The 26,552-nt window shown below is 52.3% G+C and overlaps 1 protein-coding gene across 3 annotated transcripts in view; it reads right to left on the bottom strand.

Annotated features, from left to right (window-relative positions):
- MX1 (MX dynamin like GTPase 1) overlaps window positions 1-26,176 on the bottom strand; it is a 30,857-nt gene extending 4,681 nt beyond the window's left edge. The window contains exons 1-14 of one of the 3 annotated variants that reach the window (XM_072969487.1): window positions 25,854-25,872; window positions 25,564-25,634; window positions 23,054-23,131; window positions 22,182-22,307; window positions 17,702-17,894; window positions 16,503-16,640; window positions 13,873-14,027; window positions 13,095-13,233; window positions 11,310-11,508; window positions 9,029-9,107; window positions 7,413-7,535; window positions 6,898-7,039; window positions 3,423-3,581; window positions 1,385-1,461 (exon numbers count right to left, since the gene is read on the bottom strand). In XM_072969487.1, the coding sequence (XP_072825588.1) occupies window positions 1,385-1,461; window positions 3,423-3,581; window positions 6,898-7,039; window positions 7,413-7,535; window positions 9,029-9,107; window positions 11,310-11,508; window positions 13,095-13,233; window positions 13,873-14,027; window positions 16,503-16,640; window positions 17,702-17,894; window positions 22,182-22,286 (1,509 nt within the window). In that variant the 5' untranslated portion in view covers window positions 22,287-22,307; window positions 23,054-23,131; window positions 25,564-25,634; window positions 25,854-25,872. Of the gene's footprint in view, window positions 1-1,384; window positions 1,462-3,422; window positions 3,582-6,897; window positions 7,040-7,412; window positions 7,536-9,028; window positions 9,108-11,309; window positions 11,509-13,094; window positions 13,234-13,872; window positions 14,028-16,502; window positions 16,641-17,701; window positions 17,895-22,181; window positions 22,308-23,053; window positions 23,132-25,563; window positions 25,635-25,853; window positions 25,921-26,152 lie in introns of those variants that run through there. The other 2 variants (XM_072969492.1, XM_072969485.1) reach the window with 2 other exon arrangements.
- Window positions 26,177-26,552: the final 376 nt, after the last annotated feature.

The following is a 26,552-nucleotide window of genomic DNA, read 5'->3' as shown; positions in this document are numbered from 1 at the left end:
TGTACAACTTTGACGTTTACCTATTTTATACATAGTAGTGTGCATCTGCAAATGCTAAACTCCCAATTATCCCTGCATCCCCCATCCCCCACCTCAGAACCAAAATTTTGTCTTCTATGTCTCTGGGTCTGTTTTGCTTCCTAAATAAGTTCAGTTGTCGCATTTTTTTTAGAATCTTAGATCCACATGTCTGAAAATGGAATTATTTTATTCTTTTTATGGCTGAGTAGTAGTCCATTGTGTACATATGCCACTACTTCTTTATCCATTATCTGTCACTGGACGTTTAGGTTGCTTCCATGTCTTGGCTGTTGTAAATTGTGCTGCTGTGAACATTGGGGCGTGTGTATCTTTTCCAGTTAGAGTTCCCTCTCGATACACGCCCAGGAGTGGGATGGCTGGAGCACAGGGTAAGTCTGTTTTTGTTTTTTTATGGAAAGTCCATACTGTTTTCCAGGAGGACTGCACCAGACTGCATTCCCACCCGCAGTGCAGGAGGGCTACGGAAGAAGGTCATTCTTAATCCCATTTTGTGGGTGAGGCGCTTCAGGCCCAGGCAGGTTAAGTGGCCCCAAGACCTCCGGCTTGGGAAAGGCAGAGCCAGTCTTCCCCAGAGTGCTGGGTGCTGGGTGCTGGGGGCACAACTTCAGTGTTGAAAGCCTCATCTGCAGTGTGAGGGCATCTGGAGGCGGGGTCTTGGCGGGGGTCTGGGCGGTGAGAGAGGAGCCCTGGAAATGGAGGCAGCCCCTGGAAGCAGAAACGCCAGAGAGCTCTCCCTCCAGCCCCCCTTGTCCCGGGGGAGGGACAGTGGGCAGGCAGCCGGCACCCGGGCCTGCCACTGCCAGGCCCCGCACGGGGAGGAGGAGGCGCGGTGGTGCCCAAGGCAGGACCAGGGGTCCAGGCTCCGAGGGCAGCCGGCTCAGCTCTCCGGGCTGACTGGCGGGGGAGGGCGGCCTCGTTGCCCTTTTGCTCTCTTTCTTCATTCTTGAAACATCACTTAAAAACATTTCTCTAAGGGAGTTACTGTGGTTTGACCCAGGACAGCATGCAGGCTAAGCACAGGCTCTACCGCTGAGCTCCCTCCCACAGGGATGGCAGGTTTGCCCTTGGCTGCCCCAGTGGGTCTCCACCCTCAGGGCCACGTTCTCCTGACGTGACAACGCTCTACACTCAGGACGGCTCTCTCGTGCTCCTGTGATTCAACATGTTGTTTCTGGATTCTCTTGACTCACTGGTCACATCGTTAGAGTCAATACTGAGCCTGGCGATTTCTTTCTCCAAATACGCGATAAAGAATCAAAAGTCTTAACCTAAGAAATCTCGTCCCTAGTGCCAGGCCTACATTTTTTTTTAATTAAAAAAAATAACGTAAGGATGGTTTTACCTTGGCAGTTCTGTGGAGGTTGAAAAACTCGTTAAAATGTGCTTCTGAAACATTTGTGAAGGCAAGCCGGACTATATCTGGTGAAAGAGAGACAGAGAAGCATTGCTAAGGGGTCCGGAGCTTCAGAGAGTGAGAAACGTCAGCGGGTGGAGCGGCAGGAGCAGCGCCCTCCGCCCGCCTCCCTCCAACCTCCTCCCGTCTCTCCAAACTGGGAAGCTGAGATGTTTTACTCAAAAACTCCCTGGAGGAATTTTAAAACCTAACGTCCCCAGCATATTTACTTGGCATTAAAACATTTTAACTCAAGTATAAACAGTGGCAAAGAGGGTCATTTCTGGTAAATGATAAGTATATCAATAGTTTATAGAAAAACACATCACTTTTTTAAACACAACAATAGAATCAAAATAGCCACGTTCTTCATTTGAAAGAAACGTAAACAAGGTCTGATTTCAATCAGAAAGTTTACATTATTTCTTTCTATTTTTGAAACTCCTATTTCCATTTGTCTTCCTCACAGAATGTTATCTCAGTCTGATGGACAGTATCTTTGCGCTTGGAAATCTTTGACACCACATCACAGCTTTGCAAAACAGAAGCAGGTATCTGTGTGTATATATAGATATAAATGTTTTTACATGTTTTCTGTGACTGGAAGCCGAGAAGTGCGACAAATTCCCTCAGGACTGAATGAAGGAGGCACACTTGGTCGGCACGACACAACCGCACATTTTGCCACACAGCTCTTAAGCCCGGAGGCAGACTGTTACTAGAAATGCACCTCCTAATGGTCCGCTACGGGTCTGTCCCCACCACTAGCTGCAGGATCTATGAATGACTATTACTGTCACTTAGCGCTAAAATGGGACAGTTGAAGCCTGAGCGAAAAAGCTGTCAGCCAAGGAGGCAACAAAGAAGAGACTGGCTGAGGCCTTGGAAACCAAGGGGCAGAGCACGTAGGGGGAGGGCGCGGTCAGCACTGCGGGCTGCTGCGTTTCTGCTGGAGGCGGGGGGCACAGCTTCCTACTCGGACCTGACAGCAGGGACACCGCCCCAGGTCCACACAGCGCCTCAGAACCTCAGAAACACTCCCAGAATGAGTACCTGCTTGATCGTCAGCCTGACTTCCCAGAGATTTAAGAAACAGAGTGCACTGAGACTGCGAAGTGTGCACAGCAGTGGAGTAGAGGGAGGTGACACAGGACAAGAAGCACACTCGGTCCTTGTCCCTGGGTCCCAGCACAGGCTCCTAAGTCCCTTAGAATTTCCTGGGTGATAAGAGCATCTCTCGTTCTAATGCGGTGACTCTCGGTGGCGCTAGAGGGCTTCCGCATGGGGTCAGGTCACCAGAAAGACCAAGCCCTGGTTAGAAGCCTGGAAGATTCAGTCCAACCTCCCCCTTCTCCCCAACCTCTGGAGGGTGGGTGAGGGGCTGGGAATTGAGTTAAAAATTGATGTCACCTCCATAAAAGCCCTTAACGACAGGGTTGAGAGAGCTTCCAGAATGCTGAACACATCCACGTGCCAAGAGGGTGAGCTCCCCCCAACTCCTCAGGACAGAAGCACTGCACTTGGGACCCGCCCAAACCTCACCCAACGTATCTCTTCCATCTGGAACTTTATAATATCCTTCATAATAAACTGGTAAAGGAAGCAAATCCTCTGTAACAAGCCACTAAGCGGAAGTCGAGCGTGTTCCTGAGTCCTGTGAGCTGTCTAGAAAATTATCAAACCCAAGGAAAGTGTCAGGGGGACTCTGATTTACAGCTGCTCAACCAGAAGCACAGGAGCCAGCGGCCGTGCAGGTGCCACCTGCAGGGGGCAGTCTCGGAGCCTGAGCCCAGGTGCTGTGGGCTCCGGGCTGACTCTGCGTGGGCAGTGTCAGAGCTGGAGCCAGCTGTTGCACTCCCAGCTGACACCTGGAAAACTGGCGGGGTTGCTGATGCTGCTGAAAAGCCCCCAAAAGGAGGCACTGGCTTGACTCTGCCCGTTCCCGGCCCTAGAAATAGGACGCCTAAAAGCAAAACCCAGAACTCACCAGTGACTCTGTGCAGCATGTCGACAGCCGGCTCTTCCAGAATCTCCACCTGCTTTTTGATGATGGTCTCAAACGTCTTGTAATTCACAAAGCCCGGCAACTCTCTGCCACGATACTGGTTTTCAAATTGCTGGATCTGCTTACAGATATCTTCGTAGCCTGCAGAAGGAAAGAGGGCCTCTGGGTTATTTCACAAATGCAACCTTGGGGTTGCACTTGTACTGCACTTTCTGCAAATACAGATGGGCAGGGAAACAAATCACATCTGATTCTCAAATGGGCATAGAGTCAGGGATTGCAGTAAAGACACGCATCCCAAGGTGACTGTCCTCAGTCATCTCCAGACGGTGAGCATACAGCCAGGTTATGACGTCAGAAAGTGGCCGGTGACTGCAGAAACTGAGCGTAAGACACATTCTCGAACAGGTGTTCAAGCAGGAAATTTTGCAAATCAAATTGGATTTTCAAAAACCTGCATCATAGAATACCACACCCTGCAGGCCCTTCAAAAGTCAGAAACGACCACGACGCCCTGTGCAGTCAGGGACGCGGCACAGCTCGCTGGGCGGGAACAGGAGCAGGCAGCGCTATGAATCCGCGGCCCTGATAGAGCTAAGTCACTGACCGGAGGCGAAGTCACTCTGTAGTGACTTTACTCTGTAAAACGCTTAGGTGTTCTTTACACATTTGGAGTTCTTTTCCCGCTCAGCAGAGGAGAGTATGGAGAAACCCCACAGGGGGTGCAAATTCAGCAGGGCTCTGGTTTCTTTTCTTAACTAAATCAAGGATGGTAACCTCGTTACCCTCTTTTGCTCAGGAGATACTTTCTCACAGGCATTTTTAAAAAATTGAGGTCCATACACAAACCATAAAATTCACACTATTAAGGTGTTCGGTTTTCAGCATAGTCACAAAGTGGTGCAACCATCGAGACCGTCTAATCCCCCAAGACTCCATCCCGCGATGGAACCCTGTACCGACCAACAGTCCCTCCCCGTTTCCCTCTCTCTCGCCAGCCCCTGGAAACCACTAATCAGCTTTCCAGGTCTGTGGATTCGCCTCATCTGGACGTCCACATAAATGGAACCATACAACATGCGGCTTTCTGTGCCCGACCACTTTCACTCAGCATGACAGACGCTAGGTTCATCCGAGGTGTGGCGCGGGCCAGTCCCTCGTGCCTTTCTAGGGGTGAATGATGTTCCACTGAGAGCTGAACTCTGTCTCCCTAGAACTCGTTTGTTGAAGACCTATCTCCTGGTGCCTCAGAATGGGACTGTACTGGGACACAGGGCCTTTAAAGAGGCAGTGAAGGTGAAATGAGACCAGGAGGGGACCCCCTCAGCGGTAACTCTGGTCCTAACAGCAGGAGATGAGGACACAGACACACCCAGAAGGGTGACCATGTGAGGACAGTGGGAGAGGGCCGCCACCGACAAGCCAAGACAGGAGGCCTCAGAAGAACCCGAACTGGTTGACACTTGATCTTGGACGTCCAGCCTCCGGCATTATGAGAAATTAAACTTCTGTTGCTTGAGACCCTCGGTATGACGCCCTAGCAAATGGGTACGTACCAGCAGACCACAATTTGCTTATCCATTCATCAGCTGATGTACATACGGGTGGTTTCCATTTCTTGGCCATTATGGACAGTGCTGACAAGGACATTCAGAACGCATTTATGTGAACACAGACGTCCATTCTCTGGAGGACGTACCTACGAATGGAACCGCTGGGTCATGTGGTAGCGCATCTGAGCGTCCGGGGGAACTGCTGGAAGGCTTCCCAGAGCAGCTGCACCATTACACTTCCTCCAGCGGTGCGGGGGTTCTGACGTCTCTAGACTCTTGTCAGCACTTCCTGTCAATGCTTTGCTGACAGGCATCCGAGCAATGATGATGAGATGGCGTCTCGCTGTGGGCTGATTTTGCATTTCTCTGCTGGATAATGAGCTTGAGCACCTTGTCATGGTCTTATTAGCCACGCGCACATCTTCTTGTTTGGAAAGATGTCTACACCAATCCTTTGATCATCTTTAAACTGGATTATTTGTTTTTTGTGCCTGAGCTGTAAGAGCTTTTTATATATTCTGTACATGACACTTACCAGATGTAAAATTTGTAAATGTTCCCTCCCAACCTGTGGGTGTCTTTCCACTTCCGTGCTAGCGCTCTCTGATGTACAGACGGTTCCTATTCAGATGAATCCAAATGATCTTTTTTTTTTTTTTTGCTGCTTCTGTTTTAGGGGTCCCGTCTGAAGAAAAGAGAACCACTGCTGAATCCAGCTCACGAAGGTCCAATCCTATGTTTTCTTCTAAGAGTTTACAGTCTCAGCCGTACATGTTGGTTTTTGACCATTTTGAGTTTATCTTTTGCCTCGAGGGTGAGTGAGGGGTTTCAGTTAGTTCTCTTGCATTTGGGTACCCAGTGATACGTAACTGATCGTTGCTGGGAGGCGTTCAGCATTTAAAAACTGAGACACTAGCTCACAGGCCGCCTGCCCTACACACTTACACCATAAAAACCCGGCTGGACAGTGCACGGGGGATCGCTGGAGGTCAAGGGCTGTCGTCGTCCTTGAACGGGGTCCCCCGGCTGACGAGAGGGCACAGCACGCAGCAGCGAGCCGCCCTCTCTCCGCTGGTGGATTCAGCTCCTGCGAACAGCGCAGGGACTATGGAAATGGGGCAAGTGACTGGCCCGAAATGAGTTTTCCGGACTTTTCTCCCTCAAGGGCACTGTTCCTTACCCTCCCTGCCCTCTGGCAAGGAACAAAGGCGTCACCTCAGCTTTATGTAGAAACTTGCATGATTTATCTTCCCATGTTCCTGACTCAGAGCCCAGGAGGCCTGCCAATCTGAACCTGGGGTCAGCCGAAATCAATAAGGAACACACCTGCCACCCCAAGTAGTTTGAATAAAAGCAAAGTTACTTGATATTGTCCTCAGCGGCTGACCTATGATTTGCTTCAGGCGTCTTGAAATATTAAAAGTAAATTTCAGATCACACTGTCTGCCTTTATAGACTCTGGAGGCTTTGATGATGCGAGGCTGGTACCTCACGTGCTGTTCTCTGTGCCTTTCATCACTGCGGCTGTGAAATCCATCACCAAACGCCTCAGGCTTCAAGGCCTCGGTAGGTTAAGGGAGAGGGAATCGGGGCCGTTTCAGGGGCAGCCCGACTGGCAACGCAAAGAGCCTCACACACGCGCCAGGCCCACCGGCTCTCTGCGGACGGAGGGCTGCTCTTCTGAGCGTCTCCGTGGAGACGGGCCAGGGAGGCTGCGTTTTCTCTCTGGATGTCCTTTGAAATCGGTACCAGAGGCTTCCAGGCCAGACTCAGGGATATGAAACGGCAAACGAGACTTTCCCACGACTGACCCCTTACCGTAGCCGCCTTTACCAACGGCACCACCCCCACCCCGCCCTGGGTTCGAGCCCCTTGCCAGGTCTCCCTTGTTGCCTGGGGCTCACCTTTTTGGAAATGTTTTTCGATCACAGTACTCCATTTGCTGAACTCACTTCGGATTCTGGTAAACAGCCGAGACTTGTGCTCCCCCACGCATTCCTCCCCTTGAATTAAAGCTGTGATCTCCTTATTAAACGCATCAATTTTCTGTCAAGAAGAAAAACACACGGATAAGGGGAGATACTCCAAATACGAGCAAGGTGGGCTGGGGGTCGCATGCATGAAGCGGAGAGCGAGTCCCTCTTTCCTGCCTGAGGGGCTCGTGGGCGGAGGGGAGAGAAGAGGCTTTGGCAGCGGATGAACCCCCCCGCCCCCGCCCTCCCTGCTTTCAGGGTCCCCCTGATGAGGAGCCAATGGTAGCAGTGGGATGGTCCCCTAAGCCCGGCCCCTTTTTGGTGCCAAGGGGGCAGAGTGACCTGGACCAGCTCTGGGGGAGTGAAGACAGACGTGCCCGAGGCACACGACCCCTTTCCGCACAGTGACTTACGAGTCTGCAGCTTGGTCCCCTGGCAACACTCACCTCTATCAGAAGGAACATTTTTCCACTTTCATCTTCCGGGATGTCGGAGCCACACTTCTGTAACTCCTCTGATATTTTCTGGTGACTCTCCTTTATCTGATTTTCTAACAGGGGCAGGGATTTCTGAGGACAACAGAAAACAACGGGAAGACACAGATGTGGGCGGGATGAGCAGAGGCCCGGGGCTCCCCTGTAGGTGCCGGGCGGTGGCCCAGGGCGCTCCATTCCTGGCCCCCCTAGAAGGCAGATGTTCCCGAAGGAGGGGGGCATGGGAGCGCGCACTGCTGCCCATCAGGCCTCCCCCCTGCCCGCTCCTGTGGAAGCAGCCTCAGGGCCACGCTGCGTGCCTCTGGGTCCTGTGACAGCAACACAAGGACCATGTCCCTGTGGGAGCCTGTGGCATAAACTGTCCTCAGGGGGACTAGCAAAACCCGTGTGTCTAGTGGGTCCTGAAAAAGTGGCCATCGGAATAATATGAAATTCAACACTTCTAAGTTGTTATTAACAGATTAAAAGCTATCAGGGACTTTGGTCTCTCATCACATGGTGACTGCACCTACTGGCTTCCCCGCCAACTGCAAATACCTCAAACTGCTGGCCTGAGGGTCACAAGCCCCCCTTTAAATGTGTCAGTGAGTTGGCAGGGGCAGGTCGGAGACAGAAGTCCAAGGCGAGGCGACAGTGGGCGCCCAGTGACTCAGGTGCCAGGGTGCCGGGGGAAAGGCTAAATGCCCAGTGGGCTGCTGAAGGCGGGGAGTCCTGCACGCAGCCGGGACCCCAGCCAGCTCCGCTCTCACTGTAACGGTCAGCAAGGAACACCCCTGCCGTCCGGCCCCACTCCTGGCCTGAACGCCGGGGCTGGGAGAAGGGGAGAGAAAGGCCCCCCTGGGAATCTGTAACCACAAGCCAGCACTCAAACGCATCTACACTTTCAACGTCACACTCCCGAAAGTGTCCCCAAACTCAGGCTGAAAATCTAACGTGATTCAGGAACACTAAAGGGCCCCCCCGGGGCCTGGCAGAAACAAACACGGTGTTCCCTGCAGAAGCCCTTTTGAACCTAGGCCCCCACAGGCACCCTCAGACCAGGTTCCAGGAAAGAGAGGCTCACAGTCCCAACTCCAGCCAAGTCCCTGTGGGGACGGCTGGGAGAACCCGGCTGCCGACGTTGGAATCATCCCGTGAAAAATAAGACAGAAATACGAGCAAAGACATCGTATAAAAGGTTTGTAAATGTGAAAAAGCAAGAGACTCTGTCCAGGCAGATTTGAAAAGGACCACAGAGAAATCTCAGAAGTGGCCCACACGACCGTCACAGCGACCCCGACGCCATGACAGCGGTTGGCAGTGAGAAAGGAGCGGGTGGTGCCGTGCTCGGAGAGTCTAGTTTTCACCCAGGCCAAGTGCGTCCGCACCATCAGCATCCCACTCAGCGTGTGGGCCTCTGACGGGCAACGCCCGCACCACCTGGGGAGCCCAGGCCGCATCGGGGTGCCCTGCGTCTCACTAAGGCCCCCAGGAGGTCGCAGTGAGCGCTGACCCTGCTGAGCCAGCGCGGCTCAGCTTCGCGCCTGCGGGACTCTATTCAGAGAACGGGCCGCTCTGCGTGCGCTTACACAGATGTGCGTGATGAGCTCCGCGGTCAGTTTCTCCGCCAGGCGGGGGACCGTGGCCCTCCCTTCCTCCAGAAGATCCCTGCAAGGGAAGACAGCGAACACGTCCACCTGGGTCCGGCCGGACGACGCAAGTCAGCTCCCTGCTGCCGGGAACAGCCACGGCAACTCCAGGTCCTCCCCACGGGGTGGACTGTCCTGCTGCCGGTGCCCAGGAAGTGCTCAGAACGGGGGCGCACGGAACCAGGGCTGAATTTTAGTGATGCTGGGTATTTCAAAAATGGTATAGAATGATCCCGCCCAGCTGAGACGTTGACTCTGACTCAGGACATCGGCCTAGAGAACCGGTCTTTGTAAAGACACAGTGTCCTCTAGCTGTGTGTTCATAACGTGCACGCCCTTCTGCGTACACGACGCATCTCGGCCCCGGGCTTCATGAAAATGTACGGACATGTGTTTACACAGGTGTGGGGTGCACTCTGAACGAGGGGGCGCACCTTCCCCAGGACGGGAACTGAGACCTCGGGCGCTGGGAGGGAGGAAGCCAAGCCCGCCTCTCACGCTTTCAAATCTGTGTTCACCGGCTGAGCTGTTACAGGGCTTCCGACATTTTAAAGGGCTTTTGAGGATGAAGGATTCAAGCCAGGAGGCGTGAATTTACAGGCAGATTTGTGGTAGTACACGGACACCTCCCTTTCAGTTTCCATCCCTGTCAATTCTGTAAACTGTGTAAAAATATACATAACATAAAATCCACCATTTAACCATGTGTAACTGCACACTCAGGGGTATTAAGTGCAATTACATTGTTGTGCATCCATCACCGCCACCCACCTCCAGAACCATCTCTGCTTCCCCAACTGAAACTCTGTCCCCATCAGCAGCAGCTCCCCGCCTCCTGCCCCCACACCCGGGGAACCATCCTTCCACTCTCTGTCTCTGTGACGCTGACTCCTCTAGGGACCTCGTGTGATGGAATCATCCAGGGCTTGTCTTTTTGTGACTGGCTTATTTCACTGAGCACACTGTCCTCCAGGTTCATCTGTGTCACAGCCTGTGTCAGAATTTCCTTCCTTTTTCAGGCCGAATCCACTGTCTGGATGGACCACATTCTGTGTCTCCAGGTATCTGTCAGCGGACACGCAGGTGGTTTCCATGCGGTAGCCATTGTGAAGAATGCTGCTGCGAACACGCGTGCACAGGTGTCTCTTCTGAAGTACGTGTCTCTGTAGGCTTCTGGGGGAGTTCAGTGTGATGCGGTGACAAAGCACGTGGGTCTCCACCCACGTGCGCATGTCTGCACACAAGGGCTCTCAGTGACTGTGTCCCTTTGTTCTCAGCATCTATACGCACCTTTGTGTTGGCACCTTATTGACACAGCTCTCGAATGCTTGCAAAGTCTGCAGTCTCTTACTCCGGTTCGTGTATACAAACCCCACGATTTCCAGTGTTTAGGTTCCAAATTTTCATGATTAAAAAGAAATGTGTGCTGAACAGCCTTTAGCCTACAGGACTGCACAGGTCCCTGTATTTTCCTGGGCAGAATTCCCAGAAGTGGAACTCAGCCTCGGGGATACACCTGTTCAGACTGGCTCGCATGTGACCACAGCACGTGCTCCCAGTAGCAGAGGTGAAGGCCCACACCCCTCCTTACCATCAACTCAACATCTTCTCATTATTTCAAATCTAACCAATTTAACGGTCTTTTTTCCTTTTTAAAAAATTCTGCTTTTGGCAATAGAGTTAGCATGATTATGGGATTAAACTCTCCACCTCTGTTTTCTTCTGGGATGCTTAAGGTGTCTTTCTTGTATTTAATTTTAAACTTCAATTGATATTTATTTTGGTATCCCATACTAAGTAGGGCACAATAAATTATTCCGAAATATTACACAATGTTCTCAAAGCCACTGATGGATAAACTGATGTAGCCCAGAGCTTTGAAATACCACATTTATCCCAGATCAAATATTTCAATCTGAGTCAATTTCTGGGTTTTCCACCTTTTTCTATTCTGCTGCACCTACATTGATATTCTAGTTTGAGAACTGTACTATTTAAATTATGGCAGAAAGTCTCTTTCTTATTTTGAATTTTAAATTTGCCTTTTGCAACACGTTGTCAATTTTTCCCTGAGTATTTCAAGCAAATTCCGAGGTCATTGTCCAGGAACAAACACACACGACTACGCTCAGTATCTGCTTTTGGACGGCGTCCATCTTTCCCCCTGAGAACGGAGGTCTGTGATTTCGGTTTAACCTCGGGAAGACACCGCCGTGCGTACCTGAAATGCGTGTGGTCCTCAAAGAAGGCCTGCTCCCTCTGAAGGGCCTTGGCCAGGCTCAGCCGGGCCTGGATGTCCTGCTGGCCCCGGCACTTAACGACCATGTAGCCCTTCTTCAGGTGGAAGACGAGGTTTCGTACCACGTCCACCACCTTGTCTTCAGTGCCCTTGTCCACAAGATCAGGCTTTGTCAAGATTCCTGCAGGCCAGAGACCTCCGATTAGAGAGCACCCAAAGCTTCCCACAGTGAGAAGTGAGCAGGGCTCCCGGCCCTGGGGAGGACGGTCCCCTGGTCCCCGGATTCCTCCCACCCTTGCTGGAGGGCAGACCATGGGGCCGGCAGGACAAAGGTGCAAGTCCCTGCTGCTGTGAGGACACCTGGCTGTGGGTTCTCCCCATGCACACGTCACCCAGAGACACGACAGCATCTCCTGGCCTTTCCGAGTCCCTTCCGACCAGTGGAAGAGGCCACTCTCTACGACACTGCTCTCAACTTCCCTGGGCAGCTGAACCGCCTTCAGGTGAGCGCTATAATGCAGACTCTCAGGCCCTCCCCAGGGATCAGACTTAGACGTTCAGTGGGAGCCAGGGACTTGTGTTTCTAAAAATTCTCCAGTGATTTCTGATGCACGTGGGGCCTGGCGCACATTCTGGGAAACACAGGTCGGGCCAGGACCAGCTACATCATTGTGGGGCCCCCAGCAGGAGGAGAACGCACAGCCCCGTGCTCAGACGTTGTATGCCACGAGACGGCAGTGGCACAGCCTTGCAGCACGCGTGGACCCCTCCGGGTTTGGGGCCTGGGTGACTGCCCATGCTGAATGCTAGCGAGGCCAGGACAGATCGAACCCTCGGGTCCACTGGCAGCTGCTGCCCTGGCCGAGAGACTCTCACCCCGGGCCCGGCTCGCGGCAGGACGAGGGAGGAGTCAGGACCACGGCTGAGGGTGGAGGAGAGACCGGTCCTGAGGGCTCACTGCCCGCGGGCAGAGAGGGGAGAGGCCTCTGCCCAGGTTACTTCTTCTGTGTGAGGATAAATCTCCATTTGTTTCAGCCCCTGGACTCAGGTCCTCCACTGTTCACAGCCAAATGCAAGGTTTTAAACATAAAATTGACAATTCTAACCATTTTTAGGGGAGCAGCTCCGGAGCGCTAAGCCTTTCTCGCACTGCGGTGCAACGTGCTCTCCTGTCCGCCTCCGAACCTTCCAGCTCCCACAGCTGAGACTCTGTCTCCACCAGCAGCCGCCTCCTCCCCCGCCCGCTCCCCGCACCCGACTGTGTCTCTTTGAACCTGACTCCTCTACATCCGTCATGACAGTGGGTCCCACGGGTCTGTGCGTTCGCACTGGCTCATTTCACTGAGCCTAATGTCTTCAAGGTCCACGCGCACTGGCGCACGTGTCAGAACGTCCTTCATTTTTAAGGCTGACGGCTCTTGCGGCGCACGGACACGTCGCAGTTTCTGTGTCCTTTCAACTGTCCGGGACGCTCGGGCTGTAGTGCTTCAAATGCCTTGTCAACGGATATAGCTGCTTCTGATTTCGCTCTGGCCCCCGAGCCCCCCAGGCCTAGTGTAAGCAGCTAGACAAGAACAGGAGCCAACACACGGCCAACAGGAGGCAGGTGTGGCCCGTTTCATCTGGCCTCAGTGGGTCCTCAAGTGCTCCTCGCCTGCTGGGCGCAGCCCCCCACCTGCCTGGGGGCCAAGAAACAACCAGTGCATTCAACGGATGCTTTTCTGCTGTCGAGCCGCCTACCATGTTTGGACTCTTCCCTCTTCTTACCTATGGTCCTGTCCCCATCGGGGTCCACCTCCTGGGCCATGCTCAGCGCCTCTGTGGTGGCGATGTCCACGTTACAGGGGACCACCACCAGGTTGATCGTCTCCTGCCTCTGGATGTACTTCCTGATGAGAGACTTGATCTGTTGGGATATGAGAGGGTATGAGAGTTAAGACAGGTCCTTCCCTCGTACTAGCTTCAGGCCCTCTCTGTCCCAGAGGTATTTCCCCAAAGAAGCAACTACAGAGAAACGAGTCCACGACACAAGCCTGGTGGCACTTTCCAGGCCGGAGAAACCGAGCTCTCCGTGGCTGAAAGAGAGCTCTGAGGTCAGGGAAAACTGTGAGGTTTTAGCTCATTAATTATCTCCTGAGACCTCAAAGCTGATGATCACGACGAAAAACAAGATGCCAGAAGAGCTGCTTGCGTTTCCCGAAATCTTTACTCCACAGAATGAGGTTCCCTGAGACAGAAGCATCATCATACTTGTGCCCGTGCTGTCCCTTCCCACATGAAGCCCCTTCCTGAGAAGTGCCAGTTTAGGCATGTGACAACATGTCACTGTCAGCAAAAACAAACCACTGCATAACACACAAAATGCACTTCCACCTTCACCTGTTTCCCTCTTTCCGCAGAAGCTTCCTCCTATCCTGGCGGAGTAGATTTCGACCATCACAAACTTCGGTTTCCCTATGACAACCCCTATCACCCGCTCTTCAAACTCAGTCCTGATCTGACTGATGCGCGAGTGCCCAGGCCAGGATGCAGCTTCAAGTCTCACCTGGTATTCAATGTCGTGTGGCTGATTGCCCACGGCCACCCTGGTGATGCCGGGAAGATCTATCAGCGTTAGATCCGGGACGTTAGGCGAGCTGACCTCCAGACTAATCAGCTCATGGCTGATTCCCACTCCTTCCCCAGCGATGGCAATCTGGGCTGGAGAAGAGCAAACAAGAAAATCGGAATAGAGCTTAGGATGGAATCTCTCGTTACAGCGAATCCTCTGAAAGCAACCTCCACCCGCTGTGATTCATGGATAGACCTATTTGGAGCAGATTCCCTTTTCTAGAGCAAAACGGGGCTTCGAAAGATAACTCGGTTTTGTCACTGCCATTGGCTAGAGTTGTCTGCAGAGGGATCCAGTGAAAATATCTCTAAAGATGACACCCAGCGGCACCAGTCCTAACCTGAGCAGAGCCAGTAAGTCCTGCTGTCACACCTAACTCCCCCGTGGATGCAGTAGGAACTTAACAACCAAGCAAAATCAAAGCAAATAAAATACAGGGTGGTTCCTGAAACATGACATTGAATATTATAGAGGGGAATGTGCTTGGCTCGGGCAAGATGAACGTTAGCTGCTGGGAGTCCCTTGAGGGATTTCATTTTGCCACGTCCTCCTGAACAATGAAATTTCAAGATATGAATCCAGTTCGTCAGATCGTTAGCTAACGCTGTATTACCACTGTCTACACTGAGAACGTATTTTTGGTATGTTTCCTAGCAGTCAAGGACGCAGAATGGAAACTATAACAACAGTGGTATGTGCGGCCAATCTGCTGACTTTTCCCCTCAAATCTATTTCCCGGAGACGTGGTCATGAGATTCAGGGGGGCTTGTGGGACAGATGTGAAGACACTACATGCAACTTCCAGAAAACGTGCTTAAGACACGATGTGCCATTGCCAACGTCCAGCTGACCCGAATGGAGACGTGCTGACTGAATCACGAGGCAGCCTCGGCACTGCAGACTACACAGAACAGAGAGAACAGATGGGAGTCTGGGTTCCTGACCCCAGAACCCCCACACCAGCTGCGGTCTGCCCACCTTCAGACTTCTACAAGAGCGAGAAGTAAAACGGGAACATTCTTTAAGCTCCTGTGTTAGTAACTCGCTTCCACAAATAGTGTCCATATTCCCTCCCATCGGGGCAGCTCGCTGCTTCACAGGGTGACTGCCACTTGTCCCATCCAGGGAGTCTGCTCCTTGAAATTGGGCTCAATCACGTGACTTTCTTTGGCTGATAGGACATTACAGAACATATTCTATTAGACATTCACAGGTGCTTACACACTAGGGCTCGCTGCTGGGAACTGCTCCACCACCACGTAACAAAGCCCCGCCCAGCCTTCTGAAGGCACCCAGCCTCCTGGTTATTCCAGCCCAGCCTTGGGATGAGTGCCTGAGGCGGTCCTAGAGTGCTGGCCGCAGCCAAGACAGCCCAGAGGGAAAGAACGGCCCGGCTGACCCTCTGAATCACAAGAAATGTACCCTTCTAAGCCATAAGGCTTTGAGCTTGTTTTCTTACACAGCAAGGGTTAACTGATACACACAGTGATTTCGACTTTTCTGCACCAGGCAGGCAATGTAATCCCCAAAACACAAAGTAACATTTGATTATATCATTATTTAAATTTTGCAGAACAGCCAATAAAAGATCATCAGTGCTTCCATCTTTACATGAGGCAGGCCCACACTTTCCTACTGTTGGATATCAGTTAATATCATTTCTCAAATGACTGGAATTGAATTATGCGACATGCTAGGAAGAAATTAAAGTCAGTAAGGAAAATCTGTGTACTCATCTCACACGTGGCAGCAGCTAAGTGTATCATTGCTTTGTCCCTATCTGCTGGACCTGCTCTCCTTTCAGATGTTTCAGACTGGTAAACGAATCCCCGTGGTTTGCATTTACTGGGAGCTGCCATAAATCTGCCGCAGCTAGGACTGTGCAAACGCTCACATCACGCTCCTGGGGGAAGAGAACCTCCAGTTCTGAGCGGGATTCAGCAAGGATGCAGTCAGCATTTTGGAATGCCTGTTTACCAAGTTAACAGGAAGGGGGATTCCCCCACCCCGCACCCTGATGCCTCTTCCATCATGTCTGTGCAGTTGGGGAGCCCTTGAATAAAGGAGAAGTCCTCCATATTAGAACACAAGCTTCAAACCTGACATTATGTTCAGATGCTTACATAAATACTAAACAATAAATTACTGAGATCAGATTCTGTCCAGGGCACTGGTATTTTTCCCCCAATATTAAAAATTGAATTACAGTCAATTTACACTGTGTTAATTTCTGGTGTACAGCATACTGATTCATTTACATATATATATATACACATACAAACACACACATATATACGTATATTCCTTTTCCTATTATTTTCCAGTAGAGGCCATTACAAAGTATTGAATACAGTTCCCTGTCAAAACACTGGCCACAATGAAAGTAAAAGAAGAGGACATACAAGGGAGCTGAGGGCCTCATATAGAGGAGGAAGGAAAGGAAAGGGTGCCCTAAGGACCAGGACAAGCCCAGAAAGGGGAGAGTGGGAACAGCGATGGGCGACCCCACCCAGGTCACCCAGTTGACCAGATGTTCAAACAAGTGATGAACACGGGACACTTACCTTGATTGACTTCCTTTTCCACCTGCAAAGGATCTGAAATCTCGGCCTCGTAGTCCCGGAAACTGACTTTGCCTCTCCATCCATCTTCGTTCACAAGTTTTTTCAGTTTCAGCACCAGAGGACATCTCGTAACAATACCTAGGAGGCCGTTCACGTCAGATCTATATTCTTCACAGTCCTGTACGGCGGCCTGACATCAGTGGTTCTCCGAGTTCTGTACAATCATCTGGGGAGACCGCTGAAACTGCACACCTCCTGCTCGCACCCTCTGACAGCCCGCCGCGCTCCTTCTGGAGGGGCTCCAGATTGCGCATCTTGACTGGGCATTTCAGGTGGCGTTTGGCTCACTGATGCATGAAGCCACTACGCTAGACCTCCTGCTCCCCCACCCCGCGGTCTCCATCAGCTCAGGAGGCAAACTGCAGTGGGAAACCCCAAACGTCTGCAGACATCTTCCACCACCCAGGCGCACACAGCCCGCTCCTATCAGAAAGGCCCACTGCCCTCACCAGGCCACCTCACAACGTCCCTTTGCTAACAGCTCCAGGTCCCACCCGCCTTCACATCTGACCTGTGTTTCAAGAGCCAGCCAGGTCGGCCTTCATCCCTCGAGGCCTCCCTGATCCTTGGCCTCGTAGCTCAAGCAGCACCCTAACCAGAGCACTAACCTTTACCCCCGGACGGAGGGTCACCTCCTGGGAAGGGGCTCAGGAAAGGCACCAACATGCACAGCATTCGAGGCTGGGGACCCACATACATTTCAGCAGCCCTCCACCCTGCAGGTTGCAGACAGTCCACACTCTGCGATGAGGGGGGCTGCTGCCCGAATTCCATCCCCCACACTGTCCTCAGCTGAAGCCGCACGCCCAGCGCGCCTATACTTGGAGATGGGCGTCTCTCCTTAAAGAAGTCATTAACATTAAACGAGGTCCTAAAGTGGGGCCCTAGCAGCATGCCTGGCATCCTTATAAAAAGAGGACGAGAAGCCAGACACGGCTGCACGCAGGGAAGAGGCCACGTGAAGACACGAGGGGGACACGGCTCTCTGTGAGCCGCGGAGACAGGCCTCGGGAGAAAGCGCCCCGCCGCCAGCTCGAGCGCGGGCTCTCAGCTTCCAGAGCGCTGAGCCCTACACCGCTCGCGCTTCCACTGCTCTGTCACGGCGGCCTCGGCGGAGGGACACGAGGCCAAGGGCTTACCGCTGCCTCGGGGAAGGGCGACCCCCGACAGCGCCTCCAGCACGGAGCTCTTGCCCGAGCTCTGGTCCCCGATGACGGCGATGGCGGGCAGGGCCAGGTCCTGCTCCACGCCCAGGGCCCGCAGGGAGTCGATGAGGTCGATGCACGGCCGAATCTTCTCCTCGTACTGGCTGTACAGGTTGTTCTCGGGCCCCTGGGGGAGGACAGGTGGAGATTTTTGTCATATCTGCAGGTCATGTTCCAGAGATGGACAATTCAATCGGCCTCAGATATACAGGTGATTCGGGTTCCCCAGAGAGAGTGGGACTGAAACAGAAGTAAGTGTTTGAAGATGATAGCTGAGACTTCCCAAAAGCTGGGAAAAAGTATTGACCGGAAGGTCCAAGCTCAACAAACCACAAGCATAAGAAACATAAAGTAAATGGCATCAGGGCGCATTATCGACAAGCTCCTCAAAGCCAGAGCTAAAGAGGAAGTGTGTGAAGCAGCCAGAACATGACAGGTTACACACAGAGGAGCGCACGTGAGATTCACAGCAGATTCCGCACTGGAAACAATGCAAGTCGGAAGACCCTGGCACAGCGTTTTTAAAGTGCTGACGGAAACCATCAACCTAGGATTCCCCGCCGAGCAAAAAGATCTCCCCGGGATGAAAGTGACGAAGGACTGCTTTGGACGCACACGAGTCAGTGACTACGTCAGCAGCAGACCTGCCCTACGGGGAACGGCGACACGGATGGTCAGCTGGAGGGAAAGTGCAGTGGAGTAAAATCTGAATCCACACCAAAAAACATACATCACAAGCAGCGACAAATGTACTTTTTTATTACTTAAATATCTTCAAAAGACATTTCACTATTTGAACAAAAGTAATGACAATACACAGTGGGGTTTAATATACTGTTAAAATTAACTGTCATGAAAAACCAGCATGAATGGTGGGAGGACAGAAATGGAGGCACGCTAATGTAAGGTTCTCACGTTGCACGTGAAGACGCAGAGCAGCATCAGAAGGCACATTTGAAACGTTAAAGACGCACAATGTGTTCAATGACACCATTACACTTAGTAGGTCCATAAGGGAGATAAGACACAATCACACACACACACTCACAAAAACTCGATTAATTCAATAGAAGGCAGCAAAAGAGGATAGAAGAAATTAAGCAAAAGACAAATATATGTGGAAAACAAAAAGCAAAATGATCTTTCCAAGTCTAATCATATTAACAAGCAAGGTAAACATAAAAAGTCTACAGAGGCCTACAACGGTCACATGACACTGAAAAGGAAGAACACAGCTGGGGGCTCAAACTACCTGATTCCCATACTTACTACAACGCTATAGCAACCAAAACACTGTGAGGCTGGTGCGAAAATGGAGAAAGAGATCAACGGAACAGAGCACACGTTCCAGGAATGAACTGATACGTACGCGAACAACTGGGTTGTGACCACAGTGCAAGGGCAATGCTGCGGAACAAAGGTAATCCCTTCCACTCATGGCACTGGGGTAACTGACTATCTATATGCAGAAAAAATGACCGTGAATCTGTGTTTTACACCATATACGAAAATAACTCAAAACAGATCATAGACCTAAGTGCAAAATTTAAACCTACAGAACTTCCAAAATAAAACACAGGAGAAAAATCTTTCTGACTCTGGGTTGGGCAAAGAGTTCTTATACATGGCCGCAAAGTACAACCCATAAAAGAACTAGCCGGTAAATTGGCCTTTACCACAATTGAAAATGTATGATCTTCAAAAGACACTGTTAAGCAAATGGAAAGACAAGCCACAGTCAGGAAGAACATATTTGCAAAGCCTGCATCTGACAAAGGCTCTGCACCCAGAATACATAATGAACAATCAAAATTCAACAACAAGAAAACAATTTCAGTTGAAAAGAAAATGTGAAACAATCATTTTGACATTGGCCTCTTTCTTTCCAGCTTCAATTGTTGTGTGTTCGCTGTAATATAATTCAATTTTGCTAGAACAGCCCTTCGGATCATGGTGAGAAGGCACTACCATTCGGACCAGAGACGAGTCTGCGGTGGGGCCGTCCCGGGCCTTGCAGCAGGGCTGGCGTCGCGCCTGGCCGCTCTCCACCGCTCACTCCGACTTGTGGCAACGAAAATGCCTCCAGATGTTGCCAGGTGCTCCAAGGGGCAAAAGTGCCCCCAGCTGATAACCCCCTCCTTAAGGAATGTCTGAGCACCCCATCTCATCTGCAGGGAATGCTGACGACACTCAGCAGAGAAGGGGGCGCCCCCGACAGGGGCTCCTTGAACGAACTTCAGTGGGGCTCCTGTGAGCCTTCCTCTCCACTAGGCCCCACCTTGGCCTGCTGCGCCCAGACATAGCCAGGAATGGAGCTAAGCCAGCTCATCCAGAACCCCCTCACCCCTGCGAGCTAATCAGGTCCCTACCCCCAGCCCCACTCTCCCCTTCCCCCACCCCCACTCTCCCCTTCCCCCTACCTTCACTCTCCCCTTCCCCCACCCCCACTCTCCCCTTCCCCCACCCCCACTCTCCCCTTCCCCCTACCTTCACTCTCCCCTTCCCCCACCCCCACTCTCCCCTTCCCCCACCCTGTGCACTGCCCCCACCCCCGACTTGTCCTGGTATCCACGGTGAGCTCAGTCTTTCTCCCCTATGGCAATACAGGTGAATACCGTCCTCTTTGCCATTTGTAGCAAGTGCCCTCTACAGCTGTTCTCAGTAACAACACTTAAGAAAGGACTAGGGCCCAGCTGCCCATGGCCTCTCCGCAGAAACCTGGCTGAAACTTTACACTCACCAGTGGCCTCAGCCCCAGTCCTCCTCGTGGGGGCCTTTCCTTTTCATTTCTGTGCCGCCCATTCACAAGAGTTTATAACACATGAGTGAGAACTGGCAAAAATGCATGTACCAGCCCTCTGGCTTGAGAAAGCAGGCATTCCCAGCGCTGAGGACTCTCCACCTCCCCTCCCCAGCCCCCTTCCTCCTGAATCCCCTTCACCCCCAGGGGGCGCTCTTCTCTTCGGCTTGTGAGAACCTCCTTCCTGCTCCTCAGCGCAGTTCTCACCCCCAGTCCATCCTTCCCTGAGCAGTACGTGGCTCATGGTTGCCTGCTGGGGAACCTCATATAAGTGGGATCACAGAGTATATCTCTTCTGGGACGTGCTTCTAGGGTTCACCATCGGTGGTTAGACTCAGCCACCCTGGTCGCCGGGACGCCGGCTGAGTCCCCGCACCGCTCCTGGGAACCCTGCCGCAGGGGCGGGCTGACCTGTGCACACATCGCCCCGGGGCCGCTGGGGTGGACTCCGGGTTCGTGCATACCCGACGCTGTATGAACATGGCAAAGTGCTGCTCAAACTTTAGCACAAAGGAGAATCCACAGGAGGGTCTGGTAAAGCATAGATGGCGGGCCCCGCCTCGGAAATGTCTAGTTCACTAGGTCCGGGGGCAGAATGTGTGAGGGTGCTCATTTATACTCCGAGCTTCCCCGGGGACTCTGATGCTGCAGGTCTGGGGGCCACACTCTGAGGACCAAGCTCTGCACCTAGAAGTGGGGCTGCTGCTCCCAGGACACACCTGCTCTAGCGGCTGGAGGAGGCCCAGCTACACCCAGATGCCTGAGTGTGGGCCGGGCGGTTCCGACTGCCCTGGGACCCACCCGGCACGGCCAGGCAGGAGACGACAGTTATGTCGGGGGTGCAAAGTGCGCGTCCTTCTCAGTTTTCTACGCCCTTCACCGTGCTTTCTAATATAGTCTAAAACAGTGTTACACACTGATTAAGAACATGGAGTCAGCTAGGAAGGGCTGAAGAGCTATAGCTTTACAACACGTGACAGCAAGAAACAGAGCTCTTTCTAAGCGCCCAGCCTCTACCCGAGTCCTCCCAAAGCCGCACAAACTAAATCCTAAAACCTTCCCCACTTTAGAGATGAGAAGCCAGGCATCTAAAGGGAGAAACAACCACCCAAGCTCATAAAGTGGAAAGTGGCAGCACTCGGATCAGATTCGGGTTGCGCTGATTCCCGAGGCCAAGTTTGCTTCCCGCAAACACGTGACGTGATTTTGGGAAGAAAGCTGTCAGGTGGCTTCACGGTGAGGGGGGGTCACAGGGACACCTCAGAGTTTTGCGCTGGAGACCGAATCATGACGTACGCTCGTGAGAACACAGGGCTCCTTGGACCCATTGCGCGGGACCAATTCCTACACCAGCCATTCAGCATCCTGCCTGCTTTCCCAGAACAAAATCCAATCCCAACCAGCATCAGCTAAAGCAAAACAGTGGCTACATCTGGCTGCAAGAAGGGCCCAAGCAGCATGAGTTCCTTGAGAGCATTTGCACCCACATCCTGCCCAGGAGAGATGTGGCAGCAGGCAGCCCCGGGCAGCCAGGGCGTCGCTGTCTGCACCGGCAGCCCTCAGATGGACACAGCTCGTGTCCACGCAGTTAGTGGTTTTCAGGCATCAACTTACTGTTTCCTGATTTTTCTCCACCATGTCATCATTTCCATTTAGTGACACATGATTGGATGCAGAAGCTGAATCAAATTCTTTGTTTTCCGAGTCAGAATAAACCATCTTCTTCCTTTACTGGGTCAGCTTAAAATCAAGTAGGTGAGCATCAGCACAACTCAGAAGACAGGTACCTTCAGTCACGGAGCCAAACCCCCCAGGGGACATGCTGGGACACAGCGGGGCCCATTCATTCCCTGCTGACTGATAAACCAACGACAGGACAATTCCATGGAGCCAAATGTCAGATGAGGGCAAATGCTCTCTCCTGGCTCGATTCTCCTCAAGGGCATGTATGCTTCCAGACCCCAAAAAGAGGTTTTGAAGTTCTGCATGTCCCGTCATGATTCTACACTGCACGTCAAAAGAGTTTTCACCATAAATTTAAATTGTGGCAAAGGATGAAATCTCTGATGCATTTTAAAGTTTACGTGTAAAAATAATAGTATTATAAAGCTCTTTCCAATGGAGACGACAGATTCTAAATACTATGATGATTTAACACTCGAACCTATATTTTAAAAAAATACGAGCTCCAAGTCATTTCCTGTGTTCCTTTTGATATTCGACTTCAGAGTTTGGTTTCATTTCCCCCACGGAACTGTGTCTTAATGTCATTCATTTGACTTTATAAGCACTTAAGTGGCCACTGTGTCTCACTTGTCTGCATCCAAAATATATACACGCATATATGTGAGATTCATTCAGATTTTATTCTGGGACCCAAATCTCTAAATATTAAATTTTACACATCTAATACCCGTGGATAAAAGTGAATGAAAAAATATGTCTTAAGACTTGAATAAATGCTATAAAAAACCTAAAGCACGTACCTGCAATATACCTTCCTTTTACTTGACGATGGAACGATGACTAGTCACCAGAAATGCAGAGCTGTTGTCCTACACCTCCTTGAAATCAGCCAAAACGTACAAATTACACCAAAACCCAGATGAATAAATGAAAGCAGTCATCACACTGCGTCCCCATGGCTGAGGATGCTGTGAAAGCTGCGGGGACGAGCTCTAGGAAGACTCAGAGTGCCCTGAGTCCTTCCTGTAATCTGAGATATTTAAGTTCTGAGACAGACTTGTAAGGCACACAGCAGGCTGTCGGTGCACTGCCTGAGCCAACAGCCTTTTTTTCTCCTTTTCTCATGGTCTCCTTGCTTCTTCTCAAGGGATCCTCCCCAAAACCTGTGAAATTTGGGGTCTATGTTGGTGCCATTGAAAGGTCAAGATTGCTTAAGAATCCAGGGGAGGGAGCTATGCCTTCTGTTCATTGAATTGTGGGAGAAAGGTGATTTTGAAAGGCGATCAATTTGAAAGAGGACTTACAGAATTTGGCCATCTGGAAAGTTATTCTCCAGCCCCACCTCCCCGCCCATGCCTTTGGAGAAACCTTGTGTAGCCAGGGCTTCCTGGACTGGAGCTGCGGCCCCGTGTGAAAGGCAGCAACCTCACTTGACCCTACTGTGCCTAGGCGGGTGGCATCACTGGTCCCCAGGCCTCGCCACTCCAGGATCGCGGGATTTTTTCATAAGCGTACCCTCTTCCTCTGTTTGTTTCAGAAAATGACATTCCCTGAAAGGCCCATCTTGTGGGTTTCCTCTGCACACCTTAATCGTTTGTACTTCTCTTGGGTCATCTTTGAAAATCCCTTTGGATTTCAGGACCAAGGCAACCTGAGTACTGAAAACCACTTTCCTCCGTATTCACTGCATTTGGCTTCCAGGGGCACTTGTCTAACTGAGCAGAGTGCATTGGCCAGTTCTGGCCCTGAGACCCTGAGCCCTCTGCTGGAAACAGCTCAGGAAACTCACCCACGCCTGGTGTTTGCAGACAAGGCTGCAGGGAGCTTCCAGGCAGGCACAGCGCAAGGAACCTCTCCTTCCCCACCCCCACCTTCCTCAGGCCTGCACACCCACACTGGTCGCTGGTGGGCTGGTTGTGCCAGGCTCTTTCTCAGGCCCAAGTTTGGGGTAGGGACAGGGAGAAAGTGCCCAGGCGCTGTGGGCTCTTTCCGTTCTTGCCCAGGGCAGGTCTGCCCACTCAGGTTCCCTTGGTCCACGGGGGTGGCTGTCTGGATGGCCCTTCCCCACCTGCAGATTTCACAGAGGGCTAGCTCCCCTGTGCCTCCCACACCCAGAGCCCATCTCTCAGCAGTTTCTTGGCAAATCCCTGGGAGGGTGGGGAGGGCATCAAAAGGTTTCCCAGGGGGAGCCTAACCTCCTAAGAAAGCTTCCTCAGCCCAGTGCACAGAAGAAGCAGGGATGGGAGGGAGCGGTCACTGACCACAGGCCCTGACAAGGACCACCTACCGAGCAAGTCTGAGGAAATGCCAGATTCAGTGTCTGCAACTTGCTCAAAATAATTCAGTCTAGGTAATCCGCAGGGGACTTAGGTTTGCATTTTCTCATGAAAGTTATTGCCTTTCAAAAACTCCCTGGCATGTAACTTTTATGACTGAAAAGGAGAAAGTCTAGCTCTTTATACCTAATGTTCTCTACCAAACCTCTCCGACCTGAGCTTCAGGCCGTGGGGGAAGGGAAGCTGGGAAGGAATTGCAAGGCCTGCCTACAATGGGAAGGGCAGAGTGGGGCTGGGGACTTCCTGGCCAGCGGCTCTGTTGCAAAGCAGAAACGTGACAAGTACATTTTAGGAGCCTTTTAAAGCTGGACAGTCAGGGGAGCAGGGGCGTTAGCATCACTTGACCCTACTTCCAACAAAAACTTGATGTAATATTTGACCGAATAATTTCGAGAATCCCGCTTGCACAGCTCAGCGGTCACCAGGGCAGGAGGGGCGGGGCAGGCGGGGGGGGGGGGAGGACGGTGTAGGCAGCACCTGGGTTATATCCATCAATCCCCAGGGCTGCCCTCCCTCCCTCCATCCCGACTACTAAGTGTGCCCGCCCCACGCAGTCTCTCCCCGCGCCACATCTGCGAGGACGGGAGACCCTGGGCATCTCCCCCTCCCCTGCGTTAAGGGTAATCCGCGCAGGGCCCTTTGCGCATGCCTCATCTCTCGGCCCGCCCTTCCCGTTCCCAGCGCGGCTCCTGTCCCTAAACCTCCCGGCGGAGACTCTCAGCTCCAGCCCCCTCGCTTCAGCAGGACTGGTGAAGACCCTGCTCCATGCGCGTCTAAGGATTCCACGGGCCGAAGATCTGTCTGGTTTGCACTCGTTAGCAGGAAATATAAAGCGATACATCAAGCGATGGTCGGCGTTTGGGGTGCGCTTGGAGGTCACGCAGCCCTGGATGTGACACTTTCTCAGCGCGCTCTCCTTAACCAGCGCGCTCCCTCCGAGACCCCCTCTGCCGGCATCTCCTCCACCTGCCCACCTCCTCTGGCAGAACGTCGCCAGTTTCAGGAGGGGGTGCTTTTCGATGTGTCTCCCAGGAGCCTGAGCATCCTGTTGGTGGGAAAGTTGAATCAGGAGTGCTCTGAGCCCTGCCAGCATCGTCATTAATGTTATTTCCGTTACTATCATCACCATCGTGACATCATCACTATGAATCTTGAGCATTTGTACTATTATACCCCAAGCGTTCATCTCCGCAGCCAGTCCCCCAAATGCCCCGAGCCCCCTGAATGGCCAGACGGTGCCCAGAGCAAGAAGCGCGACACTTACCGGTCAGCTCCCTGTGCTGTGACCAGCGCCAGGGGCCCGCTGCTCCTTACCTTTAAGCAGCTTCAGCACCGCCCCTCGCTCCTCCCTCCCTCAGCCCCCAGCCGCTGAGAAACGAAACTCCTGAGATAGTCCCAGGGCTTCTGGTCAGAAAGGAAACCAAACACTAGGCTTGCCACTGCCTGGGGCAACCCCAGCACCACTGGCTCCCAGCTGCAGCCCCCTGGAGGCCCTCCAGGTATGCCCTCCACCACACCCTTGGGAGCTTGCGGGCAGCGCAGATTCTGGGGTTCCAGGCAGACCTACTGCATCAGACACTCAGGCTCAGGACCTCGGCTTTATTCGGCTCTCCTGACTGCACAAATGCAGAGCCACTGCCCGAACAGCCCCGAGTCAGCCAAAGCTGAGCAAAGCTGTGCAATGCTTTGAACCTAGCAGGTCCCTTAACCCCTGGTCTTCTGAACACAAACGCTGATAACCGGCTGCTTCAAATCCTGCTGTAGTTTCACTCGGAACATCCAGGGATTGTCAAGCATTCTAAGCCCCACAGCTTCCCCCAAATCTCCCTCCCCAAGCAGAGCCATGTCTTCTTCCTCCTTTCCTGAGTGTCCTCGTCAGATTCAAGCCCTCTCTGGAGCTCAGCTCACTGCATTTCCCCAGAATGGAACCGGGGCGGAGGTGGGGGCTCAGGTCAAGTAGACC

This window comes from Vicugna pacos, chromosome 1, assembly GCF_048564905.1.
Source record: "Vicugna pacos chromosome 1, VicPac4, whole genome shotgun sequence".
Lineage (NCBI taxonomy): Eukaryota > Metazoa > Chordata > Mammalia > Artiodactyla > Camelidae > Vicugna > Vicugna pacos.
The sequence above is the reverse complement of the archived record's forward strand: the minus strand, read 5'-3'. Positions and strand labels throughout refer to the sequence as shown.